Below are 24,010 nucleotides of genomic sequence, written 5' to 3' on the forward strand. Positions count from 1 at the left end.
GTGTCACCTTTTTCTGCCTTCCAGATAACAGTCTCAGGCTTTTCTGTGGCTTCAGCAGGCAGATGGGGTATCTGGACAGAGAGGGCCAACTAAAATTCCGTAGGATGCATCTCCCCCTCTGCCAGATCCCCTACTCCAGCAGGCACCCAGATCCCAGAAAAGACCCCAAGTTGTGAGAAACAACCTCACATGTCCCATTAAAGGACGGACTCAGATTCAGGAAATGCAGTGAAAGTGAGATTTTACTAATGCTTTTGCAAGGTCGGGTGCCTGGTGGGCCAGCACAATCAGTGCAGTTTTATTTTTTAAAATTTATTTTATTTATTTATTATTTTTTTATTCCCTAGTAAGCAGATCTCTACCCCAATTTCTCATTGTCTGGGTACCATGATATTAGAATCTTCCTGGCATTTGCTTTAACTATTTTGGCCACTCCTAACATCCTGTTTGCCTAAGAACTTTTCAGGTGCATGTAAACTCACTGTTATGCTGGCTAGCTACTGTTAACTTTCCACACATCTGCAAGCTATTATGCGAGCTAGTTATCTACTCACAGCTAAACACCTTAATTTGAAAATGAACCCAGGGACCAGCAAAGTGGCGCAGCAGGTTAAAGCCCTGGCCTGAAGTGCCGGCATCTCATATGGGCGCCGGTTCAAGTCCCAGCTGCTCCTATTCCGATCCCGCTCTGCCCTGGCCTGAGAAAGCAGTAGAAGATGGCCCAAGTCCTTGGGCTCCTGCACCCGAATGGGAGACCCAGAAGAAGCTCCTGGTTCCTGGCTTTGGATCAGTGCAGCTCCGGCCATTGTGGCCATCTGGGGAGTGAACCAGCGGATGGAAGACCTCTCTCTCTCTGTCTCTACCTCTCTGTAACTCTTTCAAATAAAATAAATCCTAAAAAAAAAAAAGAAAAAGAAAATGAACTGAATAGTTACTTCTCACAGTATTGAACTCTTGTTCTATCACTGTGGAAAGATCCAGGATTGCCTTTGCCAACCTTCTGTTTCAAAACTTGAAGATAAGGTCCTCAGCACTAAAAAGGATGTGGAGAAGCAATAACAGCTTATGTGCTATGCAGTCTTATTTGACATGTTTATGTGGCATTTTCTTATTCATAAAGGAGCCCAAGTTTGTAATTTGGTTAACATTTGAGGGGGAGTATTTTTGTGACAGAAGGAACTAGGTATTTAAATCTGCAATGTCCTAACCGTTTAGGTTGGAGCCCCTTTTATAGCTTCTTTCCACATATGATAGAAAGATCATAATTTTTCATGGACAAGATCAGAGTAGAACCCTGAAGTCCCCAGGTCCAGTGTGTTTCATAACCTTTGTCATGGATCATGGAAGTTGCACATCTCCATTTTCCATGTAATTAGTTAATTAGTAAGAGCAGAACATGTGAACTATTTGTCATGAGAAGCTAACAGTCGGCTTTGGGAGCTGTAAGGCTTGGTTTTGTCACCTAACAAAGTCAGTCTGGAGTTTGAGTCTACGCATCCAAAATTATGGAGTTTGGTAGCTTGATTAGAGAAGTAGCTGCTCTACCCCAGCTCATGCAAGACTTTCTGTGATCAGAAGAAACATTTGGAGATTTGGCAAAAGTTTATGTCATAAAAGGCTATTCTAGAGAAGTTTATGACCTTCATGAAGGTTTGAGAGTGCTGCTGGTATAATCAAATCATATAAATTGATTCCATTATTGTTTTGGTTTGTCAACCACGAAGGATTTGGTACCATGTCTTTTTTCAGTACAAAGGGGAAAAATCCCTTCTAAAATTTTCACCTGAGCAAAGGACAATATTTGAGATTTATAGTTTTTTCCAGACCAAATGAACTTACTAGAAAGAAGGGAAGAATGAAGTTTTTCTGCTCATAGATACTATACCACTTCATTTATCCATCTTCCATATAGTTACTTTACCAGTTGTATACATTGCAGGAATTAAAAACAACTTCAGGTTTTTTCACGTGGTGTAGGTGTTCATCAGCACTGAGACTGATTGGTTAATAAGACCCGGTTTTGGAAAACTTGTTGAAGGAGGAATTAGGTTTGTGCCTGACATGTTTACAAAAAAGTAAGGTTTGTAAGAGAGAGACACAGATTAAAAGGGAAACTTAGTGGAAGGTCATAGACAGATTAGGTTGATATGTAATATGCAGTCAACTTTTCAAAAAACAGGGAAAGGGAAAGTTTTATTTACAAAGAAGTTTTTTTCCATTTTCTTTTCTCAGTGAAGAGAGACTTAAAAGTTGAGAAATAGATGAAAATCAAGTTTCTCAGTCTATGATCTTGAGGAAAGCTGTGTACTTTGTGATGTCATCTGCTTCTAGAATCTTGGTATTGTTATGCAGTCATCAGTAGGAATGGTCTTCTGGTGTCCTGGGAGCAGTGGTCTGTTTCTAGCTTATTGTGGTTCCCATGAACCCAGGAGGAGTTTCTTATAATTTGATGACAGTGTAGGTGGTTGGTAGTACTTCGTGAAGTCAGTCCCAGCAAGGTAACAGTACATGCTTTCTTCTAAAAATCTGGATGTCTATCTGATCTTTTGGTTAAAAAAGAACAAAGTTTGTGAGTTGACGGAGGCCACACCTTTTTGGTGTCATGTGTTATTACTTAATATGCTCTAAGTAAACTAGTTAGTTCTTGTATCTAGCAAGGCAAATTGCTCACTCAAGTCTCCATACTGTTTACTCAATCCAGGAATGGTAAATGTTAAAATATAGCCTTGGCAGCTCATGACAAGAGCCTAGGGTGATTACTGATGCCAGAAACAAGAGTGTCAATTTGTTCAGTCAACAACAGGAATCACTGTGCACTTACTCCTCATGTAGGATCTTTGTCCTTAGTGTGCTGTACATTGAGATTTAATGCTATAACTAGTACTCAAACAGTATTTTTCACTTTATGTTTCTGTGTGGGAGCAAACTGTTGAAATCTTTACTTAATGTATGCTAAACTGATCTTCCGTATCTAAAGAGAATCGAAAATGAATCTTGATGTGAATGGAAGTGGAGAGGGAGTGGGAAAGGGGAGGGTTGCGGGTGGGAGGGACGTTATGGGGGGAAAGCCATTGTAATCCATAAGCTGTACTTTGGAAATTTATATTCATTAAATAAAAGTTAAAAAAAAAATCAGTAGATAAAAGTGGCCAAAAACTATTTCTAAAGGAGTTTGTCTGTCCCCTGATTGGAGAACTTGACATTTTTATTAGGACCAAAGGTAATACTTTTAGCCATTAAGTTCAGTTTCTTGAAAGATTTTTTTTTCTGAAATTCATTTCATTTCCAGATTTTTACATTACATTTGCCGTAATGATTAAGGATGAGTGAAGTATGAAATTTTTAGGGGCTTCCCGGACTTTTCACAAGGAAGTGGTTATTTCTGCTGAAAAATGAGTTCCTTCATCTGATTCATCTGAAAAAATTAGGAAAACTTTCAGTTTTTAATTTCTTTACCCTCGTCCTGTTGTCAACACATCTAGTTGGATAGCATTCGGCCATTCACCAAACTTGTGAAAAATAAAGTGTAAATAAATAAATAAATTTGGCGTATCATGGGACAGTCTGGGCCTTGGAGGATTCCTGAGCATATGTTGATTATCTCCAGAAATTTGGTGATATTTACAAGTAGTGCACTGGGAAATAATTTGATCAGAAATTGGCTGCCAGGGTAAGCCAATTGTCTTTTAGTTTCTCAGTTCTCTCTTAACTGCACATATGGTCCATCTGATGACCCAAAAAGTAAATAAATAAGTATATAAATATAAGGAGCTTATAGTAAGTATGTTTTACTCAATGTATGAATCATCTGAAAAGTGTTTGTTATCTTATGTACCCAATTGCTTTTCTTCGTATGGTGAGACATTTGCCTGATTATTGGTAATATTGATCTGGGATAAAATTTATAAGTTGGGTGGAAAAAGGATAGGTGAATCCATTTTCATGTGCATATTTAACAGCCCTGTTAGCCCTGTTGTTCCCTAGAAATACAGTATCAGCTTTTATCAGTGACAGGAAGCTAAGCACTGTGATCACAGAACCAGGATTGGCCTGAAAGCCAAGCACGACTGAGTTCAGCCTGGGATTAGACAAGAGGCATTGCAGAGAGCTTCCCTAGTAAAGCTATGATATTTATAATAAGCATCTTGTATGTAGCAGCTCTTCAAGTCTTGCTTCAGTTACTACTGTCCAGTCATACCTGGGTGTGTCAGCCTCATGCTTGGCAGTAGAAGGCATACTTGTCTGAAGAATGCTTGAGCTCTGTAGCCTTTGGATGATACACTTTGGTTTCTGCTGTGCATCTGTATTCTACAGTGTTGTCATTGACCATAATTTTGAATTTACTGGAATTTCAAGTGCATCAAGTTCATTTATTTAATTAACTAATTGACTGGGTTAGTTTGGGCAGGAGGAGGGACTGACAAAGATTCTCTCCTTGACCAGACTCTATCCAGGCTCATCTGGGCATTCTTCTTGATGAGGTCTCCATCCCTGGGCTTCTGTATTCAAACTTTTAAGGCCCTTTACTAGCATGGATCCCTCTGAGTTGGTTTAGCAAGAATTCCCCATCTTCCACATGGTACCGTGTTTGATATCTTGTGGCTCTTCATCCTCCAACATCTCCCAGTTAATATCTGATCACCCTGGCCTGTCTTCAGCAAAATCAAGTCAGGTCAGGTTGTTTGCAATCCCCACTTTATTTCTGTTGTTTCACCTTAATGAGCTTCTGCTGACCCTCACCCTGCTTCTTGGCTATAAATTACCAATTTTCCCTGTTTTATTTGGTATTAAAAACAGTTCTAAGCCATGGTTTTATTTCTCCTATTGGAATAGTTTTTCTCGAAAATTTCTGCTTTGTATGGTTTAACCACTGCTAGCTCTATATTTTGGATAACTTCATGGCTTCTGATGGTTATGCTTAAACTTTTTCATGTTCAAGTGTTACCGTTGGCCATGATTTTGAGTTTAGTGAAATTTAATGAGCACATCTAGAATGTATCTGTGGAGTTTAAAACTGAGTGTCTCTGAAAATTGAGCAATAATCTAGTCCTATAGCTAAAGTTCTATTTGTTAAATATTCTTTAATTAGCCCTGGGTTCTTACAAAGATTTTGGATACCGAATGGTATTTACATTCTATCAGAGTAATTCTCCTCCAAGAATAAGATAAATTATTTTATTAATTTCAACAAAACACCCTTCGTACCTAGGTATCATTCATTTCTAAAAGCCAAGGTATTAACATTTTTACTGCATATCAATCTGATTGGCTTGAGGATCAATATTTAGAATTCAAGTTTAATCAGATGATGATTTTTCAGCTTCTTAGATATATTATTTCCTGGTTATAGTAGAATAGACAAATTTACTGCATGAATTGAACATGTATGAAGTATATCTGTATGTCCCACCATAGCAACTAAAAAATTTTGGTTCAGGAACTACTCTTGAGGGATTTCATTATTTATTTGTCTCTCTATTTCTCCTTTCTCTTTCCATCCTAGGGAAAAGGAGCATAATTCGAAAACTAGTATTTTCCCATAGTAACAAATATCAAATGTGACTTTCTTTATAATTTTGAAAATATGAATTCTTATTTATTTATTTTGTAAGGAGAAATTATTTTTACTGTTAGTGTAAATACTGTGCATTCTTAAGTGCCTTAAAGTTCATTCTTCATCAGTGTGACACTGTAGAAATCTGTCATTAATGTAACAAAGTGCTTAGCAATCAATACAACAGCAAGAGGACTTGGTTTTACCATTGGATTCAAACTCACTTCAAATGCTAATAAGATTTTATAACATTCTTATGTTAATTTACCATCTTTGTTATCTTCTCTGCCATGGCATTTGAAATTGCTTGGATTAAAACACACATACACACACACAACACACTAAGCACACACACGTTTCTGCTCCCCATCACACACTAACATATCAATATGATTAAGTCTTTCTTTAATTGACTGGGCAAAGGCCTGCCTTTTCTCATCTGACAGGTTAAAAACTGCAAAGCTATCAGACTGGATCAACTTCTGACTTACTGATGTCTTAGGGAAAAACTTTAAAAATTTTACTTCAAAAGTAAGTGATCATTTTTTCTTTATAGCATAGCCTAGTGGGGCAAATAATGTATGCATTTCTGAAAAATGATTAGAAATTATGTAATGTGGCTCCTTTTTATGATGAACTTCTTCAGTGTTGAGAGTAGTTTTTCTGGCAGAATATTGTGCCTGGTAGTAGTTATGCAAAGTAAGATAAGCAATTTCTTTAGCTTTGAGAATTCTATGCCACTCATAACATATCCAGGACAATACTGACAAAATTAAGGTGAAAGCAAAAGAAACCCAGAGAGAATAATAATAATAATGAGAATATTAACAAAGAAAAAAAGGAAAAAGAAATTGATATAATGCTATTTAAGGTGGCATTAACTTATTTTATAGAAACAAATGTATGATATCATGATATCTGGGACCAGTGTTATGGCACAGAGGGTTAAGCTGATGCCACTTGCAATGCCAGCAAGTCAGTTCCAGTCCTGACTACTTCAATTCCAATCCAGCTCCCTGCTTATGAGCCTGCGAAAGAAACAGAAGAAATCCAAGTGGTCCGGCCTCTGCCACTCATGTGGGAGGCCGGGATGGAGTTTTAGGCTCACATACACACTCACTCCTTCACACACACACTGCCTTTCAAATAAACAAATAAATCTTTTAAAAATAGAAAGTTTATGATATCTATTTCTTTCTTTATTTTTTTTCACAGGCAGAGTTAGAGAGAAAGGTCTTCCTTCTGTTGGTTCACCCCACCAAATGGCGCTATGGCCTACGCGCTGCACTGATCCGAAGCCAGGAGCCAGGTGCTTCCTCCTGGTCTCCCATGCGGGTGCAGGGCCCAAGCACTTGGGCCATCCTCCACTGCCCTCCTGGGCCACAGCAGAGAGCTGGCCTGGAAGAGGAGCAACCGGGACAGAATCCGGCGCCCCAACCGGGACTAGAACCCGGTGTGCCAGCGCCGCAGGCAGATGATTAGCCAAGCGAGCTGCGGCGCCAGCCATGATATCTATTTCTTACCAAATTACCTATGAAATATCACAGCTTAGGAAGAAATTTCCTACAGAAGGTTCTAGCTCACAATCTCCTTCCTAAAAACCCATGTGAATTTTTCTGTTTAATGAAGAAAGTTGCATGGTTTTTGCTTCATGGGGTATTGTGCTGGTCTCTATCTTTTTCAAAACTCTGTTTGGATTCAAAACTTACCTTCAGTATTATTCTCCTCATGTCAAGTGCTATTTGCTTAGTATTGTGACTATGCCTTGAGCATGTTTGAGCTGTTTTACAGACTATAGATTATGAATGAGTTAAGCCTTTTCTAAAAAAAAAATTTGTTTGTTCTATTTCAAAGGCAGAATGACAGAGAGAAAGAGAGAGAGAGAGAGATATCTCTTCCATCTGCCGATTAACTTCCCGATACCCACAATAGTCAGGGCGGGGCCAGGCTGAAGTCAGGAACCAGGAACTCCATTCAGGTCTCCCATGTAGATGGCAGGGGCCCAAGCTGCCTTGAAAGATGCATTAGCAAGAAGCTAGATTGGAAACAGAGCAGCAGAACCTGAAAGAACGTTCTGAGATGGAACACTGGCGTCACAAGTGGTGGCTTAACTACTCACCACAAAGTCAGTCCCATGATTTAAACGTTGGAACTCTCTCCATCACCTCCTACCCCTTCAGTAATGTTAGGTACTCCTTTCAGCAAGGTTATAATCTTGCCTTTATCTGTATTTGCCTTTATTTCTGAAATTTTTACCTTTATATTTGTAATAATTTGTATTCAAAATCTATAACAAGCTGGCACCGCAACGGTCGGAGCTGCACCGATCCGAAGCCAGGAGCCAGGAGCTTCATCCGGGTCTGCCACATGGGTGCAGGGGCCCAAGGACTTGGGCCATCTTCCAGTGCTTTCCCAGGCCATAGCAGAGAGCTGGATCAGAAGAGGAGCAGCCAAGAATAGAACCAGTGCCCAAATGGGATGCTGGTGCTTCAGGCCAGGGCTTTAACTCGCTGAACCACAGCGCCGGCCCCGATGTATACTTCTGACTTGCTAATCATTTATCCAACTATCATCTAGTTTCTCAAATAAAAAGTGGGAACAAAATAAAATTTGATGCCAGCAATTATTTTTCTAGCACAGATTTAAAGCTCAGCTTCTCTTTTGGCTAGGAATGGACATCATCATAAATTTGTATACTCTTCTTTTTTGGAATACAAGGTATTTGGCTTTTTAAAAATATATTAAATTATGTATATTTAAGTTATACAACATAATGTTTTGGGAAGATTATGATATTTGAATTTCATTTTTATTTATTTGAAAAGAGCAGAGTGACAAAGAGAGAAACACAGAGATCTTCCATCCACTGGTTCACTCTCCAAATGGCCACAACAGAAGCAGCCAAGCAAGGCCAGGAGCTTGACATTCCCTCTGAGTCTCCCATGTGTGTGGCAATGGTACAAACACTCGCACCATCTTCTGCTTTCTCATGCAGGGAACTAGATCAGCAGTGAGGCAACCAGGACTTGAACCAGCTCTCCAACTTGGGATGTGGGCATCACAAGGGACAGCTTAACTCATTGAGACACAGGGTTGGCTCCCAGCTTAGTGTTTTTTTCCTTATACTTTATGTTTTTTTTTTTTCATGGAAATGTGATAGTAATACAAAGAGAGAAGATTCAATATAGGTAAGCAAAAGAGTGCAAATCAGAATAGAAAAAGTCCAACAAGAGAGCCAAATTTCTTGGTTTAATTCTTTGCTATTCTTTCCACAACAGATGCCTTATTTCCATACAAGTGCTTTCCCTCCAGAGAATCACAGATTGTCTCCAGAATCAAGAGTCTCTGTATGGGTTAGCTCCATGGAATTAAGAACTGAACTAGGTACCATCATCTTGCCATTAGAATTGTTATAGATTTTTTTTTTTTTGACAGGCAGAGTGGACAGTGAGAGAGAGAGACAGAGAGAAAGGTCTTCCTTTGCCGTTGGTTCACCCTCCAATGGCCACCGCGGCTGGCACGCTGCGGCCAGCGCACCATGCTGATCCGATGGCAGGAACCAGGTGCTTCTCCTGGTCTCCCATGGGGTGCAGGGCCCAAGCTCTTGGGCCATCCTCCACTGCACTCCCTGGCCATAGCAGAGAGCTGGCCTGGAAGAGGGGCAACCGGGACAGAATCCAGCGCCCCGACCGGGACTAGAACCCGGTGTGCCAGCGCTGCTAGGCGGAGGATTAGCCTGTTGAGTTGCGGCCATCTGGGGAGTGAACTAGCGGTTGGAAGACCTCTCTCTCTGTCTCTACCTCTCTCTGTAACTCTGTCTTTCAAATAAATAAAATAAATCTTTTTTTTTTTAAAAAGTACACATATCAAGTCACTGTTTCTCATAGTGTACATTTCACTTCAACAAGTTTACCCTTTGGTGCTCAGTTAGTTGTCGCTGATCAGGGAGAACATATATTTGTCCCTTTGGGACTGGCTTAATTCACTCAGCATGATGTTGTCCTGACGATTGATGTACAATGTAATACTTTATCCATTTTAGTATTTTTTTTTGTTCTAGTACCATTGGTTGAACTCTGTAATTAACACACAATTATTCTTGGGTGTTTAAATTTTAACTGAAAAGTGATCCCTGTTAGGAATTTGGAAAACATTATGCTGAGTGAAATAAGCCAATCCCAAAGGGACAAATACCACTTGTTCTCCTTGATAGGTGACAACTAACTGAGCACCAAAAGGGAAACCTGTTAAAGTGAAATGAACACTATGAGAAACGGTGACTTGATCAGCCCACACCCTGACTGTTGATGAGCAACTTAATATGTTATCCCTCTTAGTATTTTTGTTTGTTTGTTCTACTTAATACTTTTGGTTGAATACTGTAATCAATACACAATTCTTCTTAAGTGCTGAAACTTAACTGAAAAGTGATCGCTGTTAAATATAAGAGTGGGAATAAGAGAGGGAAGAGATGTGCAATTCGGGACATGCTCAAGCTGACTTACCTCAAACGGTAGAGTTAGAAATGTACCAGGGGATTCCAATTCAATCAGAGTCGGTGAACTCAGGGGGCTTCCATAGCCTTGGCAGCTTATGACAAGAGCCTAGGGTGATTACTGATGCCAGAAACAAGAGTGTCAATTTGTTCAGTCAACAACAGGAGTCACTGTGCACTTACTCCTCATGTAGGATCTTTGGACTTAGTGTGCTGTACATTGAGATTTAATGCGATAACTAGTACTCAAACAGTATTTTTCACTTTATGTTTCTGTGTGGGAGCAAACTGTTGAAATCTTTACTTAATGTATGCTAAACTGATCTTCTGTATATAAAGAGAATCGAAAATGAATCTTGATGTGAATGGAAGGGGAGAGGGAGTGGGAAAGGGGAGGGTAGCGGGTGGGAGGGACGTTATGGAGGGGAAGCCATTGTAATCCATAAGCTGTACTTTGGAAATTTATATTCATTAAATAAAAGTTAAAAAAAAAAACAAATTTATGTGGGAAAAAAGTACACATAATAGATGCTCAGAAAATATGAATATTTCATACTTCTAAATTGTTAAAAATTCTTTAAGCATGTGTTTACATGATTTTGTATGACACAATTTATAGTGTGTATTTTCATACTTTAATTCACATGGTACTTCACATAGTAAAATACTTTACATCTTTTTTTTGCTACACTGTTTTTATAACTAGCTTGATGTCTACATAATTTTTTTCATCTTTGACTTTTGAATTTGCTTTTAGTATTTCCTCATTTTCTAGATGCTACAATATGTAGTGTTGAATTTCTACATATGTGAATATCTACACATAGCTTTCTGATCTATATTATAAAATAATGTTGGATTTCCCTCAGACATGGGATTTGTGGCTCAAAAGATTTAGCCAGCATATGTTCTGGTGATAAAATTATTTTACAAAAGGAATACGAATTTTACTTTAAAGGTATTCGAAACTTAAGCTTCAGGATCTATTTCAAGAGAAAATGTGTCCTGCTTCCCCCGCAGGATCATTCTCTCCCTTTTATTCTATCCTTCATTATTTGCTTACACTGGTCTTATTTGTGAAATCTCTTCGACACTTACCCTATCTTTTTTGATCGGTTGTGTATTTATATTTATCACTTTACAGCAGACTCATAGAATGGCAAACGCCCAAAACAGCACTCCTGCCTCAGAATCAACCCTTGGGACATTCGGATCTGGCTAAAATGTCCATGAGAGTCTCACAGGCATGGAAAGCCATGACACGGTGGCCAAAAAACAATCTAAATGAAAGATCCTGGTGAACAAGACCCCAGCAGAAGGAACAGGCCATCAAGGAGAGAGGCACCTTTCTCTGAAGGGAGGAAGGAACCTCCACTGTGATACGGCCTTGACTAAACAAATTCAGAGTTGGTGAACTCAAGGGGCTTCCATAGCCTAGACAGCTCCTAGCAAGAGTCTCGGGTGATTGCTGACGTCATAAATAAGAGTGCCAATTGTTAAATCAACAACAGGAGTCACTGGGTACATGCTCCCCACGTAGGATCTCTGTCCTTAATGTGTTTTACTATGAAACTTAAAAACAACACTACTAGTCAAACAATACCCTATACCTTGTGCAGTTGTGTGAGTGCAGCCTGTTGAAATCCTTGCTTAGTATATACTAAGTTGATCTTCAGTATATGAAGGTGATTGAAAATGAAACTCGATGAAGGGCGGGATGGGAGAGGGAGTGGGAGAGGGGAGGGCCGCGGGAGGGAGGGAGGTTGGGGCGGGGGAAGCCACAACAATACAAAAGTTGCACTTTGTAAATTCACATTTATTAAATAAAAAAAGAAATTATAAATTAAAAAAAAGAAAAAAAAGAGAAAATGTGGAGTTTTTTAAGGGGTGCCGATGACTTGCTTATGTTCTAGGAAGACACTGGAACCAGCTCATTTCTTGCCTTGATACTACTGATGGTAGGTTGGTGGTTGGCATTTGAAAGCAGACTTCCTGGAAGGTTCCAGTGTTGGGACTTAGTATATCAGAGCCTTAGCAAAAGTGCTTTAAGAAGCAGATATCCACACTGTGGGCAACAGGGACAATTAGGATGCAACTTTAATAGGTATAAATTGAGTAGAAAAGGTTGAATGTCCCTTACCTGATTTTGAGTGAAAAAAATGTTTCTGAAAAGAATTTAATCTTGAATTTTGGAATATTTGCATATACATAATGAGATATTCTAAGGATAAGACCCTAATCTAAACAAATTTATTTTTGTCTCATTCAAACCTTATACATGTAGCTGGAAAATAATTTTAGATAATATGTTTAATAACTTTATGGATGAAATAAAGTTTCCTAGTGTGGAATTCTCTGTGACATCACATTGACAATCAAAAGCTTTTGGGTTTTGAGGCATTTCAGATTTCAGATTTTCAGATGGAGGATGCTTAAAATGTACTCTAATGGAAAGATAAGGCCAGAGGTTATGTGAGGTTTAATCAGCTAAAATTTTCTATGGAGATTAGGTTCTCTCTTATATTTTTTTTAAAGAAAGATGTTATTTTAAATGCAAACTTCTAGGTCTTCCCCAATTCTGTTCCCAAGGCTTATCCGAAAAGTCTCACTAAATAAGAGATATTTTATTCAATCAATTTTGAATTCTAGAAGTGCTTATTTTTTTTTTTTTTTTGACAGGCAGAGTGGACAGTGAGAGAGAGAGACAGAGAGAAAGGTCTTCCTTTGCCGTTGGTTCACCCTCCAATGCTTATTTTTAAAAAAATATTTATTTATTTATTTATTTATTTATTTATTTATAAGACAGGGTTACAGAGATTGAGAGACAAAGACACACACACACACAGAAAGAGAGAGAGAGGGAGAGAGAGAGAGAGAGAGAGAGAATCTTCCATTTGCTTGTTTACTTTCCAAATGCCCACAGTAGTTGAGATTGGGTCATGCAAAGCCAGAAGCCTAGAACTCTATCTGGGTCTCCCATGTGGGTGCCAGGGACCCAAGCACTTGATTCATCCTCTGCTGGTTTCCCAGGTGCATTAGCAGGGTGTTGAACAGGAAATGGAGCAGCCGGGACTTCCATAGGTACTCTGATATGGGACAGGGGCTTTGCAAGCAGCAGTCACACTCTCTGTGCATCATTGCTGGCCCTCTCACGTTTTTCTCATATAAAATGACCATGTGGAAACTAGATTTGAATGTTAATTCCAATAAACCTAGCCTGTTCCTTCCCTGAAATGTAGGGGAAGTGAATCCTTTGGCATTGCCTTCTCCTACTCCCTGCCATTTAGGCATTGGTGTTGGTATTTTGCATTTGAAAGGAGTTAATTTTATTTCTCCCAATATTACTTCAGGTGAAGATTTTCTAGGTCCCAATTAAGAGAGTTTGTAAGGGCTTATACCACGAAAATCTTCACATATTCTAAACATGTATGAAAAATTCATTACCTGTAAAATAAAGATCATACTGGTTCTTAATATTGCATTTTATTTTACGGTATATTCTCATTAAAATAATATATTTTTCAGTGATGGACATGAATGTATTTTTTGCAATGGTAAGGACACACATTCCTTGGAAGAGTGGTAAAATTCTCATTGTACCTTCACATGGCAGCATGCTACTAATCTGGTTAAAAAGAAAAATTCTAATTTACTCCTAATACTGAATATTTCATCTATAAACAGAGCATTTAATTATATCTTCTTGTGGATAATTTTTGCAAACACCAAATGATGAATTATACATAGTTTAATTTCTTCTCCTTAGCTCAGACCATTTTATACCACAAAATTTGCTGTAATATTTTGTTTTATGACAATTGAAATTTGTGCTCATTTATCAAGCACTATAATAAGACCAAAATTCATATATTACTGTTATAATGCTAGACTAGAGCCAATCATTTTTAGTAAAGACACAAAGAAGTAAAGTTTTTATTAAATGGTTTACTAACTTTAGACATGAGAGTACAATATTGTAAGATTTGATTAAGCAGTGTTCCAAAGAGTGCTTGTCGTTTGCTAAGAGTTTTTGGTAGGTTTAATAGTTTCAACCAAACTTTCAAATGGCAGAAGTAACTTTTCCTTCCTTCTTTATTGTCACCTTTTCAAAAAAAAGGAAAGAAAAGAAAGGTGAAATTTCACAATTTGGTAACAGTTGTTTCATATATATGGGAGACTACTACAAAGTGGTTTTCCAATAAGAATAAAAACTTCAACTGGAATTTATTTTAATTAATGGGGTTTTAGTAAGGCATTGCACACCTGGGAAGGCAGGAGGAAAAATGTTTTTTTTAAAAAAGATCTATTTATTTATATAAAAGGAGAGCTAGAGAGGCAGAGAAAAAGAGAGAGGGAGAGAGAGAGATTTTTCTTCCCCTCGTTCACTCCTCAGATGGCCTCAATAGTTGGAGCTGGGCCAGGTTCACCAGTGCTTATCCCACTGCACCACAATGCCAGCCACAAAATAGCTACTTCCACCCATCTTGTAGGCCCACTAACGATTTCAGAAGATGAGACAAACATGAACTATTATAGATCTTGTGTCATAGGTAGAGGTAAATAATTGTATTGATTCAAACATAGGAGTAGGTCTTTCACCTTCTAAAATTGAATTACATTCTTTGTGCTTAAAGTTAAGAACTTGGTAAAGCTTACATTCTTGGCGGCATAATCTTAGCAGTTTATTCCATACTTTTTTTTTTAGTTACAGATGATGCAACTTGCAAAACATTCCTGAAACATGAAATAAGAAGAATAACATTTAAATGAAACATAACCATTGTACCTCTTTAACAATCAAAGTGGTTTCATTGCACTATCTTTTGTCTATGTTTGTATCTTGTGGAAAATATTTGGTAAACCAAAGCAAGTAAGAAGAAATAGGTGTTTTCCATAGTCATTACTCTTTGCAATGGGAGTGCTGAAATTCAAGCATATCTTTTTTGGAAGTGCTGTTGAGTTTAATAGAGCATTCCAAATACTGTATATCTTCCTTCTGATTCCATGTTGCTTGACCGCGAATTTCAGAGCACCTCCTGTTATCCCAAATGTGCCCTTTTTGTGGGCCTGGAATGCCCCAACTGAACTTTGTCTTGGAAAGTCTGGTGAACCACTAGATACGAGCCTGTTCTCTTTATTTGGAAGTCCTTCAAAAGACAAGACAGGACAAGGCATTACAATATTCTATGTTGATAGACTTGGCTACTACCCTCATATAGATTCGAAAAACGTAAGTGTGCATGGAGGAATTCCCCAACTGGGGCCCTTACAACAGCATTTGGACAAAGCTAAGAAAGACATTTTATATTATATGCCAACAGACAATGTAGGTTTGGCTGTCATTGACTGGGAAGAGTGGCGGCCCACCTGGCTAAGAAACTGGAAGCCTAAGGATATTTACAGGATTAAGTCTATTGAGTTGGTTCAACAACAAAATCCACAAATTAATCTTACAGAAGCTACCAAGCTAGCCAAAATAGAATTTGAAAAAGCAGGAAAATGTTTCATGGAAGAGACTTTAAAGTTGGGAAGATTATTTCGGCCAAATCACTTCTGGGGTTATTATCTTTTTCCTGATTGTTACAACCATAACTATGATAAACCCAACTATAAAGGGATCTGTTTTGATATAGAAAAGAAGAGAAATGATGATCTCGACTGGTTGTGGAAGGAAAGCACTGCCCTTTTCCCATCCGTTTATTTGAAGAGCAGCTTACAGTCTTCTCCAAAAGCTGCATTGTTTGTCCGTAATCGTGTACAGGAAGCTATTAGGGTTTCTGAAGTACCTAATGCTAAAAGCCCACTTCCAATTTTTGTGTATACTCGACTAGTTTTTACTGATAAAATATTTCAGTTCCTTTCTCAGGTGAGTACATCAAGTTATCAAGGCTATGAAATAGTGTCCAGAAATGGTGTTGAAGACAGTATCTTTTTAAAAAAGATTTATTTTATTTACTTGAAAGACAGTTACAGAGAGAGGTAGAGATATAGAGAGAGGTCTTCCATCTGCTGGTTCACTCTCCAGTTGGCCGCAATGGCTGGAGCTGCACCGATCCGAAGCCGGGAGCCAGGAGCTTCCTCTGGGTCTCCCACATGGGTGCAGGGGCCCAAGGACTTGGGCCATCTTCTGCTATCCCAGGCCACAGTAGAGAGCTGAATCACAGCGCCAGCCCTAACAGTATCATTTTTGAAGTGAATTAAATTTTAACATTATTTAGAAATAAGAACACAAATAGTTCTACATCATTACATCATCATGTGAATGCAAAGCAAGAATGTATTTCATCCTTACAGGAATCATACAATCTCTTAGTGACTTTGGAAGATTAGGTAGAATAGATAATAAATTAAACCAGCTTCTTTTTTTCTTTTATGGGTCTGCTCTCTTGTTAATAAAAGTAGTGAAAATAATAGTCTCCAATTTTTTATACTAAGGCAGTGGCTGAATAAAGTAAACAGTGGAGGAATATTTGCTACCTTAGGGTCAGCTTGCTTAGGTTTGTGTTATTGTCCTTTTCATTTTATTCTTATTTATTAGCTCTTTTTATCATATTTTCCAGGATGACCTTGTGAATACAATTGGTGAAATTGTTGCTCTGGGGGCCTCTGGAATTGTAGTATGGGGAAGCCATACTTTAGCACGAAGTATGGTAAGTTTTATTGGTAGGAAGTAGGTGAAATGCTTTTGGTGATTAAGGGAATAAGTGATATGGTTGGCACGTAATAGTCAATTCTCAATGTTTGACTCAAAATATCTGTCTTTGTGTGGTTAAGTTGTAAGATAGAAAACATTGTAACTGTGAGGTGGGCATTTAGTGATTAAGATGGTCATGTTCCATGTCTAAGTATGTCAGTTCAATTCCTGGCTCCAACTCCTGACTCTAGCTTCTTGCTAAAGCAGAAATCGGGAGACAGTATTGCCAACCCAAGAAATTTGGTTTCTCCCACCAGTATGGGAGACCTAGATGGCATTCCTGGTTCCTGACTTTGTCTCCTGCTCAGGTGTTGTGGGCTGGAAAAGTGAACCAGAAGATGGGAGCACTCTCTCTCTGTCTCTCTGTCTCTGTCTGTTTCTCTGTCTCTGTCTCTCTGTCTCTCTCTCTCTCTCTGTGTGTCTTCCTCTCAAAGTTTAAAAAAAAAACACTGTACTTTTTTCCAGTAAGGAAACAAAAACTCAGTGATATTAATATAAATTCTCTAGGCTACATAGCTATTTAGTTGCAAAAATAAGATTACAATCTTAATTTTCAGACATGGTATTTGGGGTTAGAATATAGATTTCTCTGCCTTTATTTCCATTCTCATTTAATTATCCAGATCGGATCTTTAGTTCTCATCTCTTCAATCCTCTTGACTGAGTGCAAGAGTGCAGCTGTCATAATTGCTGTCGAATTGGAGTTGAACTTTTCCTTCTCTGATGGATGGGCAACATTAGTGATAAATGTGCCATGGAAAATGTCAAGTGAAACTCATAGCCCTGGGGTACTATTCTAGGAGCTGTAGAGAATAAACCTTATACTGTAGACTAGAAGAGATGTTTTTGAGGATTATATTCATCCCTTATCACTTATCTAGAGTAGCTGTATTGGTTTTTTTTAAGATTTATTTTATTTATGGAAAGGCAGATTTACAGAGAGAAAAGGAGAGACACACAGAGAGATCTTCCATCTGCTGATTCATTCCCTAAATGGCTGCAACCGCCAGGACTGGTCCAGGCTGAAACCAGGAGCCAGGAGCTTCTTCTGGGTCTTCAACATGGGTGCAAGGATTCAAGCACTTGGGCTGCTTTCCCTGGAACATTATCTAGGAGATGGATTGGATGTGGAGCAACCAGAACTGAAACTGGCACCCATATGGGATGCTAGTGCTGCAGGTCACAGTCCAACCCCACTACACTGCAGCACTGGCCTCCTAGAATAGCTGTATTCTCACTTCAGTTGGAAATACATAACAGCCATCACATTTGTGAAATTCTTTCAAGGTCACTTTAGGTTCTTTTGTCTATTTTTAAAAAATAATTATTGTCTCTGGTTTGATCTGCAGTAAGAAGGAATTACTAAAAACATAATGTCAGATAAATATGCCCCTTTGTACAATATTCCATATATTAGAAAATTTTTTAGGCTTATAATTCTAAGTATATTCCTAATTTGTTTTACTTGTTTTCCAAAATCCATGAGTTTTTCTTTCAAAGGTCCCATTAATTTCATGAGGGAACACTTGTAAATTCTACATACCACTTCCTTTTTTCTTTCTGAAAGAACTGAGAACTCCACCTTTAACTGTGATAAAGAATGAATCAGGAATCTTCCAATGAGTAGGATGATGTGTTCAACTTTAATATGACAATTTTATATTTGATGACACTGTTTAGAACTGTCCCCTATAGACTTTGTTCAATGTTTTTCTGCTACTTTTCTTAATTTATGTTCACTTTTGAATTCAATAATTACTTTCCCCCTTTGCTATGTAATTTGTAAACATTAGATCCATGAATTATTTGTCATGCTTCCTCTCATTCATTGACAAGTTGAAAAATTGATAATTCCAGGCTCACTTGGAGTTCCTGGGAGTTACCAGTACTGACCTAGACAAATTAAGTAAATCACTTCTTTCCATTCCTTTTATTAGACTCAGGTGTATGACAAAGACAGTTCTACTAGTCTTAGCTTGTGAGATCTGATTGTTCTATCAGGAATTTTGTGAATCAGCTGTTAAAAACAGCCAATATTAAAACTTAAATTATAAAAGCTTAAAGTTAAAAAAAGAAAATTAATAAATACTCAATACATCAATTATTTTTTTAAAGATTTTATTTATTTATTTTAGATGTAGACTTACAGAGAGAGAGACAGAGAGAAAGGTCTTCCATCTGTTGGTTCACTCTCCAAATGGCTGCAATGGTCAGAGCTGGGCCTGACCAAGCCAGGAGTCAGAAGCTTCTTCCAGATCTTACACGTGATTGTAGGGGCCTAAGCACTTAGGTCATTCCCCACTGCTTTCCCAGGCCATAGCAGAGAGCTGGATAGGAAGAGGAGCAGCGGGGACAGAACCAGCACCTATATTGGACACCAGCGCCGCAGGTGGAGGTTTAGCCTACTAAACCACAATGCTGGCCTCAATATATCAGTTATTTTACTTCATTAAGCATTGTCTATGCACCTGAGTTTATTTACATCTATTGCATCTTATAAAGGAAATACTATCAAATGGCATAGCACTCCATACCACACTACCATACAGTGTAAGGGTGGTGTACCAACCTCAATTCTGCATGCTGTGATGTCAAGTTGGAAGCTAGAAATTGGCCATGATAGGAGCATTTACACCATAGATATACAAAGGTATTTCAAAAAGTTTATAGAGAATGTGTATTATGAAAATCTATGCTTGGATGTCAAACATTTTTTATGCAAAATGAATTTGGCTTTCAATTATATTTTTCAACACACTTTTTAAAGTACCCTTGTAGACACAAATACTAATAAATCAAACTACATTAAAAGCTAGTTTTAGATTTTTCATAAATAATATTTTATGTAAACTAATCTCAAATCATTCTCTTTACTTTTGTTTTTGCAATATCTTATCTCTGGGGGTTTGAGTAAGCAAGTGCAATATCATCTGATCTTTGTACAAACTCTCACATATACTTGGTACTAGGAAAATAGTGCTGAAGAATATTGACAAAGTCTATGCATTCTTGGAGCGTGTGAGTGATTAGAAACAATATGTAAACAATGAAAACATTTTATTGTGATAGGTGCTTATATCAGTGAGCTTTTTGTTGCTACAGTGAGATACTGGAGGCAAGTAACTTTGTAAAGAGTGAAGGTTTATTCAGCTCTAGTCCAAGGTCAGGCAATTGTATTGGTTTGGTTTAGGATAACGGATGGAAATGGTGGGGAGCAGGCTGAGAAAGGATCCCTTGGTGAACTAAGAAGCAGAGAGAATGGCTGGACCCCCACATCAGTCTTTTATAAAACTTTCTCACAAAAACTACCATCTCATCACATGCTTTCAATGACCTAAATACCTCCCACTAGGCCCCACCTCTGAACATTATGAGAGGATTAAGTTTTCATCCTCTTAGTACCATTAACTTAGGATTCTGAGGTTTACAACTCTGCAGGAATTCAGGGATCAAATCATATGTAAACAATTGCAGTGCTATAAACAGAGAAAGGAGCATCCCAAACATGGGAAGCCTGTCCTGCTAATGAAATAACTATGGTGTGTAAGATAGAATTGGTGGCCGGCACCGTGGCTCAATAGGCTAATCCTCTGCCTGCGGCGCTGGCACACTGGGTTCTAGTCCCGGTTGGGGCGCCGGATTCTGTCCCGGTTGCTCCTCTTCCAGTCCAGCTCTCTGCTGTGGCCCAGGAGTGCAGTGGAGGATGGCCCAAGTGCTTGGGTCCTGCACCCGCGTGGGAGACCAGGAGAAGCACCTGGCTCCTGGCTTCGGATCAGCGCGGTGCGCTGGCTGCAGCGCGCCGGCCGTGGCAGCCATTGGAGGGTGAACCAATGGTAAAGGAAGACCTTTCTCTCTGTCTCTCTCTCTCACTGTCCACTCTGCCTGTCAAAAATAAAATAAAAATAAAAATAAATAAAATGATAGAATTGGTGTGGGAGGATTGGATAAGAGAAAGAAGGGTCACACTGCATACAAGTAAAGATTAGTTCAGTTTTATTCTAAATGCCATGTAAGAAGATGGATAGTGTATTAGTTTTCTATTACTTTGCTTCCATAAAATTACAACAAATTGGCCAAAACAACAGAAGTTTACTTCCTGATAATTCTCTATATCAGAAGTCCAACATGGGTCCCAGTGGGCTAAAATTATGGTGTAGGTAGGGTTGCAATCCTTTCTGTGACAGAATCCTCACTTGCTCCTTTGGGATGTTGGTAGATTCAGAGCTGTATTGTAGCAAATGAGATTTCCATTATCTTCCTGGTGATTCACTAAAGGCCATTCCTTCTCCTTGAGGCCCCTACATTCTTTTTTTCATGGCCTTCTTCATCTTTAAGTCAGTAGTGGTGGACTAATACCCTTGTACACTTTGAATATCTCATTTTTCCTCCATCTCATCTTTCTAATTCAGTTGGGAAAGTTTCTACACTTTCAAAGATTCATGTCATTTTATAAAACCAACCTATATATCTCAACATTATCTATTCTTCTCAAGGCCCTTGTTCAGATCTGCAAAATTTATTGTCATGTAAGCTAACATAGGCATAGGTTCTGGGGGACTCAATTGTAGAAATCTTTAGGATGTCATTTTTATGTAAATGATAAACATTATAACCTCAAAGAAGGTAGCAAGAAACAGAGTCAAGTAGAAATTGCCCAGATCCCTTGACTTGCCTGCTGACACCCACTTCCTTTGATCTGTGAAGACTAGCACAGGCAGCTCACTCCATGGATCTATTGATCATGAAGAAAGAAACTATCTTCAATGTTTTAAGAAGACAGTATTCAGGTTTTAGAACATACTGCTTTTAAGAGGAATCATTTCAGCTACTCATCATTCATATTCTGCCAGAGCTGTAGAAAAGTCATCATTATTCACATATAATTTGACTCTGTGATATTTTATATAAAAAATGTACTCAGTTGAGTCTGTTTAGCTGTTTTAAGCTGGTAATTTAGAAATCCTTTTTGATGCTGTTTAAACTTGTCTGACAAATGTCACATTCATTTCATTTATTTGTAATTTATTGAGGTTAAAGTTATCTGAAAATATGCTGGGCCCTTTGTTAAGAGTATATGCATTGGCCGGTGCCGCGGCTCACTAGGCTAATCCTCCGACTTGCGGCGCCGGCACACCGGGTTCTAGTCCCGGTCGGGGCGCCGGATTCTGTCCCGGTTGCCCCTCTTCCAGGCCAGCTCTCTTCTGTGGCCAGGGAGTGGCCGTGGCGGCCATTAAGGGTGAACCAACGGCAAAGGAAGACCTTTCTCTCTGTCTCTCTCTCTCTCACTGTCCACTCTGCCTGTCAAAAAAAAAAAAAAAAAAAAAAAAGAGAGAGAGTATATGCATTGTATCTTTTGATTTTCACAACAACCCTGTAAGATAGGCTCCAAAATTATCTTTATTTTAATAGATGATGAAACTGAAGGATAAATGAATGGATTTTACCTATGTCACCCAGAAAGGAAACTAAGGATTAGAAGGATTAGAAGGATTTAAGATTTCCAGGTTCATATAGCTAGTCATTAATGGAACTGAGACTGATTGGGACAAATGGACACCAGAGCCCATACTCTAACAACTGTGCCATTCAGTCTTCCTGATTTGTTTGGATTAATGAGGAAGATCAAGGCTAGGACAGGTTAAGCATCAATGAATCACTTATTCAGTGGCATGAGATGACACGTGAAACTTAAAAAAAGTTATCCAAAAAAGTTGGAATAATCTTGCTTGTTAAGTTTAAAAGGATACAATACTTCCTAATTCTTACTCTGTTTATTATTCCTTTAAAAATTTTTATTGCAATGAATTAATTCACACGTGAACTAACTTATCCTCTTGATATTCTTCTTATCTTATAATTTTATAGAAATCTTGCCTGAACCTAGATGATTATATGAAGAATATACTGAATCCTTATTTAATCAATGTCACCCTAGCAGCCAAAATGTGTAACCAAGTGCTTTGCCAGGAACAAGGAGTGTGTACAAGGAAAAACTGGGATTCAAATGACTATCTTCACCTGAACCCAGGGAATTTTGCTATTCAAATTGGGAACAATGGAACGTACAAAGTAGATGGAAAACCCACACTTACAGACCTGGAGCAGTTTTCCAAAAATTTTCAGTGCAGCTGTTATACCAACTTGAATTGTAAAGAGAGAACTGATATGAACAATGTTCAAACAGTTAACGTATGTGCTGTTGAAAATGTTTGTATAGACACCAATGTAGGCCCACAAGCCGTTACTTATGCTCCCAAAGAGAAAAAGGATGTTGCTCACATTCTAAGCAATACTACATCTATCAAATCGTCTACCACCATGTCTCTACCTTTTCCTAGGAAACATGTCAGTGGGTGCCTCCTAGTTCTATGTATGTATTCACAGTATTTGAAATATTTGCTATAGGCTTGTGGCAATTAGGAAATACAACATTGGATATTATCTTAAAAAATGAGTTCTATGCTGTTTTATAATCAAGATTCTACTTTGAGTTTCAAAAGCAACATATAGCATAAGTTTTGTCAAAGATGGACTAGAAGACCTACCAGCACATAGGGGACTAGTTTTCTTCTGAGAAAAGTGAAGATTTGAATAAATCCATGTTTTTGAAAATGAGTATCTTTATTTTTAATTTGTTATAAAAATGCCAAGAAAATATTAAATTGAAAGCTTCTATTTTTTAAAAGGTAATAATATCCTAAGTGTACCAGTGTGCCTTGAGTAAGAATAATGTTTTTCAGCTACTTCATCTTAGAAACTAATTCTAGCTATGTTTTTATGAAACAATAACCTTTAGAAAATGATTGTTCTGTTTATTTCTGTCCATGATTTAATATGTCTTACATTCACATCTGTAAAATATTCCAATTTTTATCTCACTCATGATTGTCAAATGTAACTTTTAAAGAGATTTATTTATTTATTTATTATTTATTTAAAAGGCAGAATTACATAGAGAGAGAGAGAAAAACAGAAAAAGAGAGTGATCTTCCATCTGCTGGTTCACTCCCCAAATGACGGCAATGGCTGGGGCTGAGCAGAGCTGAAGCCAGGATCCTGGGAATCCATCCTGGTCTCCCATGTCAGCCATCTTTTGCTGATCTCCCTGGTGCATTAGAAAAGAAGCTGTATTGGAATTGGGACTCATATGCGATGCCAGTGTCACAGGCAGCTGCTTATCAACTGTGCCACAATACTGCCCCCCAAATTTAATCTTGTGTACTTAACATGCTTGTGTCATTTAGTCACCCATTAACTTGGCCACTCA

At 38.2% G+C, this 24,010-nt stretch overlaps 1 protein-coding gene across 2 annotated transcripts; it reads left to right on the forward strand.

Annotated features, from left to right (window-relative positions):
- Positions 1–2,307: 2,307 nt before the first annotated feature.
- Positions 2,308–23,395, forward strand: SPAM1 (sperm adhesion molecule 1). 2 transcript variants are annotated; one of them, NM_001082672.2, is given in 4 exon segments: positions 2,308–2,498; positions 14,755–15,915; positions 16,610–16,699; positions 22,609–23,395. In NM_001082672.2, coding segments are annotated over 3 exon segments (1,584 nt in total). In that variant the 5' UTR covers positions 2,308–2,498; positions 14,755–14,961; the 3' UTR covers positions 23,149–23,395.
- The last annotated feature ends 615 nt before the right edge of the window (positions 23,396–24,010 follow it).

The sequence above is a fragment of the Oryctolagus cuniculus genome, chromosome 3, assembly GCF_964237555.1.
Source record: "Oryctolagus cuniculus chromosome 3, mOryCun1.1, whole genome shotgun sequence".
Classification (NCBI taxonomy): domain Eukaryota; kingdom Metazoa; phylum Chordata; class Mammalia; order Lagomorpha; family Leporidae; genus Oryctolagus; species Oryctolagus cuniculus.